This window comes from Leptosomus discolor, chromosome 5 (genome assembly GCF_034619465.1).
Source record: "Leptosomus discolor isolate bLepDis1 chromosome 5, bLepDis1.hap2, whole genome shotgun sequence".
Classification (NCBI taxonomy): Eukaryota; Metazoa; Chordata; class Aves; order Leptosomiformes; family Leptosomidae; genus Leptosomus; species Leptosomus discolor.
The window spans coordinates 81,666,358-81,685,661 of record NC_141395.1 but is presented as its reverse complement, the minus strand read 5'-3'; the positions used below and the strand labels follow the sequence as shown (position 1 = coordinate 81,685,661).

The 19,304-nt window shown below is 44.9% G+C and overlaps 1 protein-coding gene across 14 annotated transcripts in view; it reads right to left on the bottom strand.

The window, feature by feature from the left end:
* The window catches only part of MTSS1 (MTSS I-BAR domain containing 1), a 125,024-nt gene that overhangs the window by 32,637 nt on the left and 73,083 nt on the right, over positions 1-19,304 (bottom strand). For all 14 annotated transcript variants that reach the window (XM_086464934.1, XM_086464938.1, XM_086464942.1 and 11 more), the window contains exon 4: positions 1,181-1,265. In XM_086464934.1, coding sequence (XP_086321060.1) covers positions 1,181-1,265 — 85 coding nt within the window. The remainder of the gene's footprint in view (positions 1-1,180; positions 1,266-19,304) is intronic.

Sequence of the window (19,304 nt, the reverse complement as noted above, 5' to 3'; positions counted from 1 at the left end):
CAATATTGGTGTATTTTTACTTTTTGCTGCGACAGCTACCCATGTCACAATGTAAACATCAGAACATAAAAATGTTTATGCTGGAGAAAGCAAAAGAAAGGACTGGATCAAAAAAAATCCACATCACAAGATAACCAGAATTACTGCACTGAAGTTGAAGACAGCAACAGAGTGTAAACCAGAGGAGTGACCCAAAACAGGGCCAATGTAAACGGTCAGATCCTACCCATTGTCACACAAAGAGCAGCTTAAATGGATACTCCGGAGACCAGAAAGGTTCATGCAGCCACAAAGACTGTAAACTTAAATAACACGTGTATATGCACAATAAGACAGAGCAGTTGTACAAGCAAACAAGATCCTTCCCACCGATGTGCCTCACCTCTCGCCAGTGGAGTCCACGATATAGCGCTAGTAACGCTCCACTAATTAATGACATTGGGATCAAATCATTTAAACAGCTAATTCTGGGGTAACTAGAGACTAAAGTCGTCTCCTCACACCCAATTTCACAAATATTTGTACTTTAAAAGGGAAAAAACATACTAGGTCATCAGACAAATGGTGAAGCATCATTTTGGTTCACCTCAGGCCAAGTATAACTTTTAAGTCTGGTTAAAAAAGGCACACGAACAAACTACTACTTACTGCAGTAGTAGGTTATTTATGTACAGCCCAGCTTAGATGAGTTAATCCTCTCCCATTACCTCTATAGTCTAACTTTAACTGCAAAAAGGGAAAGAGAGACTTTGCCTTTTCCAGGCTTGTTTGCTGAAAGTTCTTCTCTTGGCTGCAAGATATTTGGGCTGTCCAGTAAGCTGAGGAAGCAGCACAACACTTGCTGCTGCTTTAAAACTTAGTGACAATGCTTAATGCCCTGAAACAAAGACAGGTTGGTCACATCAGCAGCCGCCTGCTCCGCACGGAGCAACAGGAACCACAGTGGGAATTTGCAGCATTTAAGAGTGATCTGAGGTGACACGCCCAGTCCTCAGAACATGCAGTGAAATCCTGCACGTTCACAACACCTACTGTGCTGCGGGGGAGAAAACAACTGCTGTTCTCAGCGGCACGGTCAGAGACCAGCTGAAAAGCCAACGCTGGTGAACAGCTTTAGGAGTTCCCCAGCAGCAAACAACAGATGAACCTCGAGCTCTAGACCAGGTCCAGAGCCACTCACCTTGAGAACTGCCGGAGTTTGGACTCTATACTTCTGTGCCTCATACACATCCTGGTGAGAGCAGACCCAATCTCTCGGGTACCACCTGAAAAACAAAACACGAGGCCCGTGATGAGATTCCTGCCCATGGCGCAGGGGCGTATCAGTGAGAAGGCAGGTGCCAAAACAACCGTGAAACAGATCCACAGTAACTGTAGAATTGACCAGGCAGACCTCAGGGCTATCTACCACCTTGGGAAGGGATTAATTCTTCTTCATCCAGAGACCAGAACTGGACAATTAAACGCAAATAGAACACAGTTCTTTGCAGCAGCTTTATGTGCCATGAGGCCCAACTCCATGGCATGGTCTTTATCCGTTGGCAGAAGAGTTAAAAGAAAAGGGCTTGAGATGCCAAAAGACACGAAGCAAAGCTGGCGAGTGGGCGTCTACGGACAGTTTATTTCCATATTTTGGAAATAAACCCAGGAGAGTCGATCCAATTTTCCCATCTCTAGATTCTTTAGACCAAATCCTTCAAAAGGCTTTTGCTTCTCCAGAATATGTAACTAATCCTACATATTGCCTCATACATCACTGACACACACCACCAGTGTACCTACAGGTACCCGCCGTCCCAGACCACGCATCTATTTTCCATTACAAAGCCAGAAGGTGGCACTATTTGCTCTGTGCCCTCGCTCAGCTGCTGACAACTGCATGACAGCAAGAATGATCTCTTGCAAGTGTTCCTCCTCTGAAGTTTTCCCTCCTGAAAGCACACATTCCTCCATTTCCCACTTTAATCAGCATTACCAACTTTGATTGGCCTATTAAATTTCGACATAATTTTGTTTTGGTTAGTGCTAGTTTTGAAAATTGCTTAGTTCCTATTTGCAAGCCAAATCTACTATTCTCAGGGTACAAACATCAACCTTTGTACGAAGCTTTTCCTAACTGTAGTATTCTCTGGAATGGTGAAGTCTCATTTGATTATTAAAACAACCTTAGACTTGTAATGTACATTGAAATATCTTCCTGAGGCTTTAAAAATGGTATTGCACAAGCAAAAAATATTTTCCTAGTAAAGAAACTTGAAAATTTTAATAATTTTATTAATTTTTTAGGCACGTAAACAAGTCACCATCTTCCTGCATTCTTGCAGAATTAAATCCTGTGCCCACGAAATGGCTCTGGAACAAAGACACTAAATAAATGGAACAAATTTTGGCTATTTGGTATTTTCCATTGTTCCAAAAGATAAACAGATAAGTCCTTTGTCACTTGTCCAATTACTCATGTTTTTATAAGGAGCTTTTGAAATAATATTATTTGGTAACACTGAAGAGCTGCAGCCTCGCTGCGTAAGGGTGGCTGGGAAAAGCATATGGACTCCAGCCTGGATCCGGACCCATCTCTTCCGGCGATGCTGCGCTTGCACAAGCTGTGACAGACTCTGGTAACTTGAAAACCAGTACAGAAGATGCAGAAAGGCATAACAGAGAGTAAGCAACTGCAGGAAGGGGACAATGTCCACAATAAAAAGTGGATCTCTGTCCCAAAATATGGGCATTTTTCTCTGGAGCCATTGCCAAATAAGAGTAACTCAGAGCCTAATGTGGCACAACTCCCAACGGCAGAGATGGAGAAATGAACCAAAAACTTCCACGGCCATCAGCACAGCAATTCCCAATTGAGTTTAAACAAAAGGCAGGTTTTTCAGGTTGAAAACTCACTGAAATGCTGGAATATTAAGGACTGCTAATGGTTAAGGGACACTGCTTTCCCAAGCCCATTATATGAAAAAAGGAAGAGTCGTTTCAGAACAACAAATAGCAAATAAGGCACCATGTGTTTTGGAGAGCAGGAAACAGGGTCTGTGGCTATTAATATTAAATTTTATGTTAACAAAATTTTAGCTGAAACCCCAATAGCCAAACTATAAATATATCCCCTTAACACATAGTACGGATGGATGGGCAAGGTCAGCAAAACATCTACACATTTACATGTCTATACACTGGTAGTTGTGCTTGTTTAAAAAAAAACACATAACAAAATAAACAAAACCTGGAATAAAAAAGGTTCTTCTATGGGAGAAAAAAACCATACCAAACTGGTTGGAGATGAGGTGGTTATTGGTTCTTCCCACCTTTTGAAACCTCATGTTATCCATAAATGTTTACAAGAGCCTGGAAATATGAGGTGTTAATTGTATTCTGTGAATAAAGACTACTCTTAACACAGCAAAGGAAAATGGAAAAAAAAAACAGTTTTGAGAAGTTTTTAATACCCCTTCTGGAAACAAGGTGTCACAGAAGATGGGTTTAGGGGCCTGCTCAGGAAGGGGAACGAGGGGTACGGCTGGAAAGTTTGGGAGGGCTGAGCCAGCACCTCAGCTCAGTCAGCGTGGGCCCGGGGAGAGCTGTGGGGTGTGGGTCGGGGCTGGGAGGCTGCCTTTCAGCGTCCTGCGCTGAGGTGCGCAGGGAGTCAGACAGTGCTGGCCAGGGTCAGGGAGGGGATCTGAACGCCCAAAGCAGCAGCTCTTTCAAACCATTCATCAAGAAAGGTGCTGCTCAGCCCTCCTCCCTCAAGAGCGTAAATCCCTCCCAAACAACGCCTAAATTATAAACTCAACCTGCTTGAAACCGAAGCCCTGGGGAAGACGATCGCTCCGAACGGCTACAGACAGGGTTGCACCGCACGGAGCGGGGCAGGCGGCAGGCGGCAGCTGCAGAGGTGCTGTGTGACAGCAGCTTCTGCCCCAGCGGAGGGGCACCGGTCTCCATCCGACACCTGCTGCTACACTGAAGTCACTGTGCCTTTCCAAGTCCCGTTTAAAAGCTAATGTTACTGGTGTCTAATTAAGTGTAGGAGAGAGAACCTTTACAAGAGACAAGGGGTTTTTTAATTTTGGCTCTTGCTCGATTAGCAGAGGCAGGAACCGTGTCCAAGCGTCCCTACACTCCTACTCAGGTGAGACAGCCCATGGAGGTACGGATACACCCCCTGCAGAGTTTCTGGATGCCAAAACAGCGGCAGCAGCATTTCAGAAAGAATCACCTCCTCGGATCCGCCTATACAATTTGCATTTCGGGGCCGCCTCAGAAATCCCTTGTTAAAATCAGCCAGCAGACTGAAGGAAGGACAGTACCAGCCCATCTCCTCCCACACTTGAATCTCACCGCTCCTTCTCAACGTATTAAGTATTCCAAGGGCACTGGAGTTAAACAGAGCTTTACCTCCCTGTTTCCAACTATATTATCCGTGAAGAATCAAAATGCTTCCTGAGAAAGCAAAAAAAGAATTAAATACAGGCCTCTCACCACCCCTTAATTTATTGAGTTGGAACTACCGCTGCATTCAGCAGTCCTTCCAGAACATGTGCGGTGCGAGGGGTTTATCTCAGCTGCCAGCAGGTTTCTGTGAAGGCTGGTTCCCACCAGCAGAACTGCACTGATGTTCCTGTTTCTGAAGGGCTGGGATCAGCTGGCAGAAAGGAACCATTTTGTACCACTGCAGTCGTTTGAAAATGTCCAAACATAACAAGGGACAGTAGCTTGGATTTGCTGCTTTCACCCAATCTCAGCCAGACAGCCTTAGTGAACAAGGGTAACGTAAGATTTATATAAATGATCGTTCAATGTTACAGTAGTAGTCGACGCACAGAAGGAGCGGGCGGCCAGTGTGCATACTCTGCCGAGGTGGGACCCTACAAGCGACGTCGGTGCGTTCGCAGGTCCTGCTGTTGGCTACGCAGCTGAATATTCAAAATCTGGCACGAAGTTTATTGCACTGGGCTATGCCACAGCCACACAAAACTGGCTTCAGCCTCCAAACCAATTTATGGTTTGTCTTTTCAAAAAGACCAGCTCCATAAGCAATCAACTGCCTGCTTACTCAAGGACAGAGCCAGGAGCCAGGCGGGCAGAAGACCAAGTGGCGATAATTCCTTTTTCAGTGCTCTCAACCCACAGAGACGTGGTGGCAAAAAGAGCATCTGAAACAGAAGTGCATCAGGAGTATTCCAAAAGGACTGCCTGTCTCCACTTCACTTACAAGCAGGTCCCTGGCAAAAAGTCATGACATTCTCCAGTAGCTGTAATTTCCTGAAGAGAAATACTGAGGCCACATGAGCAAACTTTTCATCAAAGCAAGAGTTATGTTGGGTGGGTGACCTGGACTCCATTCACTGCTATGCAGCTATGCAAGTTCAACTACTGTGCCTTCGGCTCGCAGTTTATGAAACGAGGCTGTGAATTATCTGCTTCTCTGGCATACTACAATAACCCATCCATTAAGGCAAACAATGCTTGGGAATGGTGTAAAGTAATCCTTCGAAACCGGAGACGAGAGCTGCATTCATCAGAATTCCCACTCACAGAAAGTGGCTTAACAAAATGCTCCTGTCAAATTTGATTAGAAAGTGGGTGATAACATCAGCCTTATTTCTCATAAGTAAAAGGCAACTCTGCCAGGCAAAACCTGCTTTTGCTCTCACCTTCCCTGCTTCTCCCTATTCCTGCCTAAGCCTGTAAAAGACCAAAACCCTTTTCATGTAAGATAATAAAACGAAAGCCTGTGGACCATGACACTACAATGAGTCCACTATAAAGGCATAAATGATTTTCTTTTGATGCTTGCTTGTCATTCAACACTGCAGAGAGACAACAGGGAAAGACTGTCGGAAAGAGACTCAATTGTTTTATTGGAGTCATGATGTTTGTACTTAATAATGATCCTATCCCAAGGAAATTATTATTTGATGAAATGTGCAGCTGTACAACTGCATGGCCTCTGTATATTCCAAACAACCCGCTACAATCAACCTCTTATCGTCCTCCTCTCGCTTCACTGTTGAGCAACCCCAGAAAGCTCAGAAGATTACTGCCTTTCAGGAAGTGCCTTTAAGGCTCCAACTTATTAACAAGCTCATCTTTATCTTCAAGGGCAGAGTCCAAATGTGCCAGTTACTTCCCTTTCTCCCAAAAGGGAGAAAATGCTGAAAAATGGGTGTAATACTTTTGTAATTTCTGTAATTTCAAGTTCTCAGAAGAGGCTTCCATTTTCAAGCAAAGATTAAAGCAGGAGTGGAACAGAGGCTAGATTATTAAACACAACTCTGAACACGGGGGCTATGACAGGATGACTAACAGTAGGACATTTTAAGTTAATGGTCATTACTCAATCCTTATCCAGCCTCATGCTGTTAGAAGAGCAAGCAGTTCCCACCACTGATTGCACGGGGCATGGTCCTTGATCTTGCAAAACTGTTTATGCGGATGCCTCCATGAAACTCAAGGATGACGGGATCAGTGCCAGGGTGTTACAGCACAGAAAAAAAGAGGGCTTTTGCCTAAAAGTGACCAGCACAGGGGCTGTAAGCATTACCACTGGGACAGAAACCTGCAAGTGAAGCTATGGCAGCACTTTATATTTCAGGGTGTCGATGGCCTCCACATTAAGGCTTGTAAGTTGGAAAAACACATCAAGAACTGCAGACAACAGAAAGATGTTGTTCAGCATCTACCAGCCAGGAAAAAAGAACAGGACACCTTTATTCCTGCAGCTACTAAGAACCTTTCTGAGCAGCGTTTGGCAAAGTCTCTGAACGTTGCTGCTCAAAACCAGCAGAAAAACATTTCCTGAAGTATTTTTTAAAAAAAGTTTTAATTTAGACATCTTTCAGAGAAGACTGGATCAACAAATGCAGATTCAAGGTCAAACTCACCTAAGGATTTTAGATTAACCAAATTTAATGTAACTCTGGCAGGCCATTGATAGGTACCACATCTCTGCGGTTGCCATTGCAAAGGAACAGCTTGCTTGCGATGTTCAGTCAAGCGCCCTTTTTGGCACATTACTTGGAAAACATATTTATAGAGCCCTGATATGAAGTTGTCACCTTTGCTAGAGCCCCATGCTGTCCACACAATCCTGAGAACAAAATGTGGTAGGTGGTTTATTTGCTCTTTTGCAGAAGAAAGTAGCATTTGTTCCTGGACAGGAGCAGTAGGATCTCAAACTGCATTCACATGGATTTTAAAGGAGGAAGAAGAGTTAAGCAGAAGAGTGGCAGTGGCAGCTAGCTGAAGCACTAAAGAAACAAAAGGAACAGGAAACATGAGCCATCCCTAGCCCACAGCCTGCCCTGGCAACCACCAGCTTTAGGAAGTCCTTAAAACAGACTATGACCATGTTCTAGTCAGTATGCTAAAGAACATGCAAGAAAGCTCTTATGACTTCTTCTGATCTAGCTTGCTCCTCTGCTCAGCAGCATTTTTGCTTACCCTAGCTGTTCTCCTAGCAGAGCACTGGGCAAAATCCTCACCCCATGGGAGTCAACACGAGCATTGCCATTAAATAAGCAGGGTCAGAATTTCACCCATGCACAAGGAGGTCAATACACAATCTGTCTGACATATTAAATACGGTCATGAACCAGCCCTGCTGTGATCTTTGGACAGTTTGGGCTTAGTCAGCCTTCAGAGCATGCTGGAAAACTCACCTGTGGCCCTTTGCTTTCTACATCACACACAAAAGCGACTAAAAATGCTTTGGGAAGGTTTAAGTTAAGTTATCGTAGGATGCATCGATTCAATTTTGGAGAAACTAATTAGCCTGTCATTGATTCACAAACTTGTTAAGAGACACCAAATGCATCACTGAACCCTGACACCTGTTAGAGAGCAGCAGAAGTCCAGACAGAAGTGTTTCCCAGTAACAAAAGCCTCAAGTTCAAGCCTGTTTGCGTCAGGAGTGCAAGCTGGCTTGGTCCGTCCTCCTCACGGTGTTGCCAGCACAGACAGCAGCATTTTGCTTCTAGAGATTTCTTTCCAGAATTAATATCCATCCTTCTTCGCAGGTGCTTGTTGCTCATTTTTATGAACCGAGAGTTCCACGTCAAGGTTTTAACGACACAAAAATAAACATCATTAGAAAAAGATTTGCTTAGAAGATCAAATACCACACTTGTGTTTTCCAAGGGCCATTATTTACGTTTTATTCCTTGGAATACAAATCATTTTGTTACTGAAAAAATACAGGGTCTGCTAAACATCTGTACTCACAATAAAGCCATGCCCACTAAATTGTCTATACCTTTTCCCCATTTCTTTTCAAATTTATAGTTGAACATACTTCTGACATCATTCTATGAATAGCTACGTAAACCTAATGGTCTTCATGTGAGCAGATCCAACTGCTTGCTCCAAACGCTACACCCGCTAATGGCTTAAGGGCAGGGAACAGGAGTCATCAAGGTCACTCTCCAAAAAAAAAAAAAAAGAGCACGCTAATAAAAAGGACACTTTGTCACGAAAAGGGAATTCCTGAAGCTGCTGAAGAACGCAAGGCCAAGCCTGCAGGGTATTTCGGAGTAACTCCTCACCTGTGCAGCATCCCAGAGCAGAGCCACCAGCTGATGAGCATCTAAAAGTTGGCTCCACCAGGCAGGGATAAGCACTGCACTGAGGACCACGCTCCACTGCATGCTCTAGATGGTGAAGAGATGGTGATCTGGTTCAGGCCTATTTAAAAACCAGACTCACTGGTCTCTGTACCTTCATGAATCTGGCTCTAACTGAACACTTAATGTCAGCGACGTGTGAAGAAGGCAGTAACTCAAGATCCTCATGTTCTTCTGAAGTATAGCTCTTTATTTTGTCTGGGCACAGCTATGAACTGCAATGTAATCTGATTTAGATGCCAGCAATATTCAGTGAGGGGAAGGGATAATACAGCAAATGGCTTGGAACACCAAGTGCAATTCCACCGTGGCTCGGCAGCACTCTGCTTATTTTGAACTGCCAACTTTGACAGAGGCTGTCAGAAGCCTACAGGTATCTCTTCTCCTTGTGTTTAGCTCTTGACCTTGCAAACACCTCTGACCCCAAAAGCTCTGTAACTCTGGTTTCCCAAGCATGTGCGCCGCTGATCCCAATCCAGCAAGGATTTCAGCCACGACCAAATGGCTGCTGCCTCCGAAGCACAAAATCAAGCACGACCAGGACAAGCAGGTGCAGAAAGCAGAAGAAAAGATTTTATTTTTTTTTTTAAATCCAAGTCAGCAGATCTAACTGAAACCCCACAGCAAGCAGATCTGCAAAATAAGGCAGTGCTATTTTTACATGCTATCTCTTCTTCCAACACAGCACACTTCCTTAGTGAATGGAGGGAAAGATCATGGGGAGGCAAAGGGAGGTAAAAATCATTCAAAGGACCTTAGGGAATTACCAGTTCAAGAAATTTTAGAGAAAGTCCGTTATGTTTCAGTTAGTTATAGAGATACAGCATCATCAACACATCGAAAGACTCAATGCACACCTATGCACAGAGTGCAGCATCTCAGTCCCAGGGCACAAGGGGAAGCTCTGCCCCTGCCCGAAGTATTCAGGGATGTGGTTCCCTCTCACCGAGCAACCTCGTGCCTTTGCTCAGAGTTAATGATCTCTAACTGCAGCTGGCATGTATGGGGTGGATGCTGGTGGTGATGCCTCAAAAGGCAATCCATCCTCTTTCTGGTACTTTCTCAAGGCAGCTGCGCTGTGTGCTCCAAAGGCCACTCAAAAATCCTCTCAAATATGCAGTGAAATACCCATGGCTCAACTTCATCCCCCCTGATTTATTTAGTGCGCTTCCAAACTCATTTCAACTTGGCTTGGCAGAAGCCTCAAGGTTTAAAGACACACTGACTTTGCAGACTTCTCCTCTAAAACTCAGGAGACTCATCAGCAGGCACACGGAGAACCCGCACACCTCCTTAATCGAGTGGCAGATAACAAAAGAGTAACAAGAATCCAGGGCACTACTGCTTACAGTTATCCAGATTGCCCCAAAGCTCATTTTGACCAGTGCCATATATAAGGACAGTTGTGCTGTTCATCTGGTCAGCTCTGAAACAGTTAACTAGTTTTGTCCTCACTGATGGGCCTTTTTATTTTTGGCAGCATCCCACTTATTTTCAACTTCAGCTTCCTCAGCCTTACCACCATATAATGAATTTTCACAAAAGCAAAGGAGAATGTCACCACATGGGTTTGACACCAGCTGGCTGCTTAAGCCTGCAGTACAAAGGAATTTGATACACAACACTGAACTCCACTTAAAAAAAAATAAATATTCCACCTGTTACAGAAAGTGAAATGAGGACAGCCACCTCCAAGCAGAGAAACCAGAGGTCTTCGTGCTTTTGGCCACGAACTCAATAAACACATGCTCCAAAAGACACAGCGAACTCCAAATTCATACTTTTGAATTTAGAAAAGACACAGGCATCTCTCCTTTACTTGTCAGCAGCAAGTGAAGCAAGCTTCACACAAGAACAAGGCTGCATGCAGATCAGGTGAGACAGCTTACAAGCACAGGATGCTCCCCAGATCTTTGGCTGCTTTGAATGCACAGATTCACATGCTCCGCAGGCAAACTCCTGTTTATCCCACAAATCCTTCCAAACAATCTATGCTGTCAAGCTGCATTTAAAGTGTACCTGCTTAAACCATGAAGAGTACAGCAGGAGAAAAGATTCAAGAGTTCTTTGATTCACAAAAAGAAAAAAGCACATCTTGTAGAAAAGATCAAAGGAAGATGCAGAGGTGTACACGGCACACAGCAAGACACTCAGCGGTGCTGACTGGCATGCAAACACCAAGGGCGTGCTCGTCTCTTTCTGCTAGGGCAGAGCAACCGGATTTCTTCTTCCGAAGAAGTTCTGCTGGACTGTAGCAAACACATCTCTGACCACGGGAACAGCAGCTGCACGTAATTCTGCCGTACCTGCCTGCTGCAATGCACACCCATGCAATGCACACCAGGTTTGTACGATCTCTGCAAGAAGGCTAAGTTTTAAAATATCCCTTGAACACCCTTAGTAAGAACAACTGCAAGAAGCTTCAGGAAACCAGGATCTGAATCAATGAAAAAGACTAGAAATCACAAGACAGAAGGAAAGCAAAGTTGAATTAAGAAGAGGGCTTTGTAAATCCTGACATTTAAGCCCTAAAGTTGGCAGCAGAAGCCATCCTGTGCCCACAGAAGCTACTTTACAGCATTGCTTCTCCATCTTTTTAGCCATTCCCTCACTGCAGTCCAGAACACCTTTTGTGCCTCCTCCTGCTGAACAGCCTGTAGGAGAGGAGCAGGAGGGGACTCGCACCTTACACTCCACGCAGGACAAACCTTCAGAGCCCTATTACCATTTTAGCCAAGTCCTGCTCATCTTACAGTCCTTCATCATCAAACCAGCTGGGGCTGGGCAGTTTTAAACAAGGCTGCGACCCGCACGCAGGGTGCTGCTAACGCTTTCATAGCAATAGCATGCAAAACTGTGTTAATACCCTTCTTAGGGGATGCCCTTCCTTCCACTGTGGTAAGTTCGTGTGCCTGTACTGCTCCTCTCCAAATACTGGTGTAACATCCTTCCTTTCAGCATGTCATGCAAAACAGAGACACAAAACAACTCAGGCTGGAGGGGACCTCAGGAGGCCACGTTGTCTGCTCCCCCACTAAAAGCAGGGCCAACTTTGATGATATTCCTGGGGGTCTGTCCAGTCCAGCTTTGAGTGTCTGTAGGGTGGAGATTCCTGGGCTTCTCTCCCAGTTGCTGACTAGTGCCACTGTGAAAATTGTTTTTCTTACCCAAAATCCAGAGTCCATTGACCCAGCAGTTCAAACCCGCAGCTTTCCAAGTGCCTCCTGGGAAGCTGTGCTCCCCTGACACTGCTTTGTCAACACAACACAGTAAATACATGGGGAAATTGTTTATTGGTTTTACCCAAGTAAAAGCTTTGATGTCAAAGGAATTCAAACATCCGCCTTATGCACACAAAACAGCACTGTCACAACCCAGTCTGGGAACAAATGACATCTGTGGTATTTTCAAAATGACACAAACCCAATTAAAAGTTCACCTACAAAAAAACAGCCAGCCCAAGTGCTGACTTACTCAAATGCATCCATGTACTTATACTTTTGCTGCATTTCCTAGGGTTTCTCAAAAAATGGATTCACAGTACTTCACAGTTAGGCTGCTTCTAGTACAGAAACATTCATCTGGTCATTTGACATGTCTGGTAATGCAGGAAATCCATCTAAACCTCACAGCTCCTTGCACACTCTGATGCTCCCTTGTTCTTCTGACAGACCTCATCAACCTGCACCTACGACACACAGTTGGCTGTGACCTATTGCTATTAATTTGTCTATTAAAGACAAAAGGAAGTGTCAAAGTTGGATGGAGGATTTCTGACCTAGGCTTTAAACACTGTAATGCACAGGACTAGCATATAAATTACAAGTTTAGAGGAAAGCACTCAGAAAGGGTCACCTCCTATATAGAATTTATTAACTACTCCCCTCAGAGACCACCTTGATTTAGTACCACATAACCCATATTCCCACATTTCACAGTGATATTGTTACACAAAAGGTTTCCCTTCCATCCTGCTCAGCCATGTGAAGCAGGAATGATCAATTCACCCAGCTCTTCTCCCAGAGATGGCCAACTTGAGGGACACGTTGGTCAGAAATTACGTACACACAAATGTGCACACAGTTACAGAGAGTCTGAGGAAGCCCACCTTTGTAACACTGTGATGGACATGCTGGGGAAGAAAAGCCTTGAATCACTCAACAGAAAGTCATCTTGCCATGTGGTCTCAAAACCAGGATGTAACACACGGGGCCAACAGAGATGACGAGATTTTATTTTGCTAACCAAAGTGAGAGCCCCTGGGTTTTGGAAGCTTTAGAGCTTGGGCTCTAGTCCCAAATCCCCAAGCATAAGCTTGACTCAAATCCATCTGCTACTCACCAGCATATTCAGCTCTGTCCTAGACTGAAAGGCAGAAATCTTGCAAGCCAGTGAAAAGTACAGTCTGCAGAATAAGGATGCAGCTGCTCTGAAAAGGTGTGCAGGAAAGAGGCAGTAACTGAATCGCCCACCTTCCCCTGATGGGTAGTAATGCTTTAAGGCACCGATTCACAAGCTGTGTTTTTCGAGACAACGGCGTGTACCCTTCCGCAAGTCCCCAGGCAGCGTGAAGCCCCAGCTGCGACGCAACTGCGTCGAGATCACAAACGCCGTACACAGCACACCACCTTCTCACCATGTACCCATCACCGAGCGACCCCCACGTGAGCCGCTCAACATCACTCACGTGCCTGTATTTAACATCTGCACTGAGAAGTAATTTATGGTTTTATTTAAGTGGAGCTTCTCAAAAAAGGGCAAAGGTGCCTCAAATTGTTTTTGCCAGAGTAAAGTGCATCTGCAGACAGTTCTCAAGAAGCAGCTAACACACAGGGGTTTTATAACACGATACCGCTCTCGTTCCTTGACATTCTCCTGGGCACTGCAGGGTCAACACAGGCCAAAACTTTTGCAAATTTAAAGTTGCAGTTGCAAAGAAAAACACACACACACACACTTTTCACATCATTTATAGACCAGACACAACTTGTTCCAGAAAGAATCAATCCATTTCTCCCGCTTGTACAAGTACCCACTAACCAACTTAACCACGCTGAACAGCCAAACACTTGTACTGGTAACTAGTTTTGTTACCACAACATGCCAAAGTTAAAATGAACCTTAATAACACGATACAAGCAAGATTTTAAAGTATATGTATTTTTAATGTGCTCGTTTTTAATGTGGTCGACTTCTGCAGTTATGCTCTGGCAAGCGTGACGTATCATCAGTCTTAATAGACTTCCAATGCAACAGCAGTTTCTGATTTATTTCCCCCCATCCCGCATCCTCTTCGGAGTCCATTTTTATTTCAAGCATCAGTACTCAATGCTTGCAACATCTGCAGGTTGCCAAGCCAGTTTATCCACGGAAAAATGGATGCGAACTACTTGCCAACAGAAGAAAATACACCCTGTACTGAAAACTATGGCTAGCTTGTGCTTTTCCCATCTCTAAATACGGCAATGCCAACTGCTAATTAAAGCAGACATGTTCAAGTGGTGTAAAAGCTGTAATCACAATATGACATGTGTAAGTCTCTAAATACGTATCTCAAAAAATGAGGCTAAAAAAGCCCTCCAACCAAAACCCCATAAAGGGATAAGCGGTCTCAGCTTTTTACACTGCGTCAAGAAGAACAGAGAGCTGCTGATACAGGCTACGCTGCGCAGAAAGCACAAGATAGGCAGGAAGGAGCACAGAAAACACAGACCATGAGATCTGTCGTTACGTGGCACTAAAGCCGCGCTCTCCTCAGGCTCCCGAGGAGCCCTTCGGCTGCTGGAGGATCTGCCCGTGACGTAAGCTGACAGTAACTGCAATGCAGCACTCGCACGGGCGCCGATTATCTCTGAATTTCTGTTCTGAGGCAGCAGCACTGTCGCTCATCCTGAGCGAACTCAAGGGCATGTCTTCAACAGAAATAATTGCCATGTTTAATCTGTCCAGCTGCAATCCATTTCAGACACAACCACTCACAACAGGCTTTAGCCTAGATTTTTTGTAACAGTTTGTTTAAAGTAGGTAAAATAAATGATTCAATTAAAAAGATAGCCCCCAAAGAACTGGTGTTTGGTATGGGAGTAAGGTCGGTATAATTGGGTCTTGATGTAAGCAGTATTTCTCTGGTTAAGAAAAAAAACTGTCCAAAGAAAGTAGCCTTGTTAATCTGCCATTCCCAACAGGATCAAAAAGCCACAAAAGGCACGGCTTGCAGGTCAGACTATAATAAAACAAGAACAAGGTACCTCAGTTGGCAACCCAGGATAAACCAGCAGTACACGCTGGACATACTCTATGTCGTGCACTATGTTCCTATGCGGGAGATGTGGCAAAACCCTACGGCAGCAGAGGTGAGAAGCACTAAAAAGTCCTGTGGAGACTGATGAATTGTAAACGTTAATAAAATCAGATCACAGAGATCACACTCAAGGAGCTCTGGTTCATCTGCTAACAAAGCTTTACACCAGGTTTGCTAAAAATGTAGGCAAGCTAGAGGCAAATGCAGGCGTGAAATAATTAAAAAAATTATTGAGCTACAAAGAGAGACATGGCAAGTTATCTGCTATGAAAACAAAATTAAACCTAACACTATTTTAAATCACTTAAGAAGGTGATTGAAAGCAAAATAGGTACAAATCAGCATCAGCAATTACCCATCCAATGACTCCCCCACTTACTAGAGGCAGCTCTTGCAAGTCAAGTCAGCAGTCACGGTGGGCAGGGGGAGGGAGAGGATCCCCAGGGACATTTTTTCTAGCAAGAACTGAACGTGAGAAGACTCCACTTTAAACCTACAGAAGGTGGTACGATACAGCTTCCTTTGAAGTTTGACTGCCTTTTGCAAAAAGAAGAAAAAATAATATCAAAAGAAACGAGCTTGCAAAAAAAAGGTGAAGAGATCTTTTTAGCAGAAACTATTTTCCAAGAGGGCACCACCTTCCTTCAGCCTGACCCCTGCATGGAGCAGCCTCCAAGGAGTCACACGGACAGGGTGCTCCTCACCTCAGTGTAGCTGCTGGCTACTAAAAATGTACCTTTGCTTTAAGGTTTTGTTAACAGGAGTTGCACTAGACACATTTCAAACAACTCTGAGGCTGCCGGGCTTTGCCTCTCTCTCACCTGGAGAAGTCAAACTGGGGGGGACCACGAACGCTTGGGGCAGGACGAGCACTTATCTCAGTCATCTCTTTGCCAAGGTGCACTCCAAGCAAAAACATTCTGAGAATCAGGCAGACTAAAAGTCCTGTGCAATTTTCTCATTGAAAAATATATCCTCCATCAATTTATTCCGCCATCTGTTAGCAAGGGCAAAGGCCAATCCAAAATCGAGGCAAGCCACCAGCCCTCATGCGTGAGGCGCCCTACTTTCTGCAGCCAGCAGCGCGCAAGTGTTTGATGGGCTCAGGACCTCAGCCAGCTTTCTTCGGCTCTCCGGCCAAAGTGACACGGGGCATTTGCAGCACGGCTGACCAGGGACAGCCTTAGCACAGCGCACACCCAGGCGCAGATGTGGGTCTCTGGATCTGCGGCTGGATACCTACCCTATTCCTTTAGAGGTTTCGGGCCCTTTGGTTTCTGTGTGACTGGGACTGACATCTCCCAACAGCAGTTCTGTAGCCCTGGAAAAGGCCACTAGCACATCCAAGGAATCCAAGGATTCCTCCTAAAAATAAGAACCACTAGAGATGAGAACACCCATCAGCAAGTTGGGCATTAAACCAGAAACCAACACAGAGCATCTCCCAACACCTCATCAGATGTCAGACCAAGGCCCATTCTCCCCCAGATCACTAAACAGCTCTCTGTAGCCCAGACCTCTCCTCTAGATAAAGCGTTGCTTAGCTTTGCGTGCTTGTTCGTCACCAAGGCATGAGAACTTGGCAGCCGACAGAAAACACGTTGTTGCGGCACTGTGCTCTCTCCGACCCATTCCAAAAGTAAGGAAACAGTCAAGCTCAAAACATGCTAGTGGTCTATCGATTTAGTACAGCCAACACTTCCGAAAGGAAAAACTTCCAGGCTTAAGTCACACAGTCTTTAACCTGGCCTCTCGAACAGGCTAATTCATTCATAGCAGGATACACTTCCTGACATAAACCATCCATATGCTGAAAATATTATAAAATTCTTTCAAAATCTATATTTAAGTTGGAGTGATAACGCACAGCTGATATCACTGCTTACAGTCACTGCTCATCACTGCCTTTTTAAGTGAGCTAGAGGTTTAGATGCTTTAGCATGGCTTCCTGTTATTTTATCTGCAAGTTTTCCTCCATCACCATCCAAAGGCTCCTCCAGGAGAGCCGCCAAGACAGACACCACCTGTCCTGGTGACTCAAGGCAGTGAACTGGATGTGATCTAAGGAGCATGAATCATCGAGAAGAGCTATTTAAACCAAGTCCAGCATTTTGATAAGAAAATTGTATCACCTTCATCAACCTGGCAAGCTCTTTTACAGCAGAGAGCATGGGAGGATCCACCGGGCAAAGAGCCAAGCCCTCTCTCTACAAAACCTTCCCGACGATTGCTTTGGCGACCGCAGGGACAACCATACGGACAGGGATGATAGTCCTGTCCAAGTGACACAGTTCCCCCACTCACCCGCATGGACAAGAAACAGTCTGTTCTTTCCTCAGCCAACACAGTAAAACTAGAGAGGTTTACAGTCTCTTTAGGCAGAATGAGGAAAATCCTGTCTCCTCTGAGACGCTCTTGGCCCAGTGAACAATGAAGCACTATTAAACAGAAAATACTGAACCCACCTGGCTTTGGGAATAGGGACCTGAGCTCCAGTTGTACTCCTGGAATTCCCTGTGATGAACAAGAATGAGCCCCCAAATATCTATGATTCAAGTTTTAGGATAATCTGATGCTCCACAGAACACCAACGCCATACTGGTGGTGTTCCGCGGAAATTTGTGCAAAACCAATGCAACATTTTTCAGCATGGCCTCTCACAAATTAATCCATCGAGGTCCACAGTGTGAGCCTGAAAGATAAGCGTGCTGAGCCTCATCTTCAGAATACAGATCTCCAAAGAGCATCTTCTCGATTTCCCCTAGTAGACATAACGGGGTGGGGAGGGGGAACACTGTTACAATTTCTATGACTATGACCTTTAGATGTTTAAATAGCAATCTACTCTTTGCAGTCAAGATAAAGCAGCAGGTGATTAGCTTCACTATGAGTCACTATGCCCCTGTAGTGCAATAATTCAATTAGACACTTTAACAGCCTTCAATTTTGTTCAGGATCTGCTTACTAGAGCCATAGTCCCCTAGCGACAATTTTGTTCTGCCTCGCAAGCTAAGCAGGGTCAGCCCAGGTCAGCGCTGGATTGAAGGAGAGGTCTCGTAGAAAATCCCAGATGCTCCAAGAAATGGGGCTGATGTTTCCGGAGCAGGCATTGTGAACAAGAGCTCTGGGAGAAGGTCTGGAGCTTGTGCCTGGATACAAGCTACAAACTTTCAGTGAGCTACAACCGAGACCCTGACCGCTCCTACTCGCTGGTCTCAGAACGCACGTGTTTCACTCGCACAGGCTATCTGCTACCCTCCAGCTGAACAGGACACACTAGTCTTCATTTCCTGTGGCAGCTCCTGCGAATATACTCTATACTCTTAAGGGGCTGTTTCACATCTCCAGAAACGGCTTCAATGTGGTGGTGTGTGGACACCTACCCACCTTCACCTCCTGCCTGATCCATTTCTCCACTGGCGTTAGGGTATCAGGAAATTGCTAGAGCAGCTGAAGAACGTTTCCTGTATAATATGTAACACACAACGTCATTATCGTTCAACCACACCTGGATTTTAGATGTTATGCAGGAAAGTATCTGCAAGCTTGAACTGTGTTCTTGACAGCCAAGGCTCTTCCTCCTCCTCCTCCAGAGTAACTTCTTTTTCCCCAACAGCTTGACAAGCAATTTTGAAAAGGAAAAACATATTTCCCTCCTCCCCATAACTGAGTCAGCAACTGCAACAGCAAACTCCCAGAGCGTGCATGTACCCTGCTGACCTCTGGATCTCTAAAATGGTTTCACTTTCCCTCAGCACTTGAGTTCAAGCCCAGGCACTGGCACAATCGACTCAGGTTGCACTGGGGCTCGCAGGACCAGCCCCTGATTTCTGCTCACAGTCCAGAGTGTTACCAAAACACAAAGATAAACGAGCAGGAAGGGTTAACTGTTCTTTCCACCAACTCATGGCAAACACGCTTACCAAGAATCAAACTACACACAGTATCTCCTGCTCTAAGCCTGCACCATGGGGCACACAGATTAAGTTTAAAAATTTGCTTTTGTAAGTTCTAGCTTCAAAATTACCATTGTTCACTCCTTATTGACCATTTCATAAAGCTTAGGAATCTGCTACTGGCTGCAAGTTAATCCCTAAGTGCTTTACCTCAGACAACATCTGCTCGTGGGTTTTGATCCAGAGATCCTGGGTTCAAACTCCACTGCCGTGGTCCCTCCATTAGGGTTGTACAGTCGTAACAATTAGGAAAAAACAATTTACAAGCTCTCACAGAGAGCAATGAAACATTTTTGTTCTACAGCAGGTAGTGCTATCAAAGCCTTTTATTAAACATCCTTCCACTTCTTAAACCAAGTGTTCTGCACTACGGAAAGGGTTGTTTTTATCTCATACCTACCCTGGTTGTATTTATAAGAC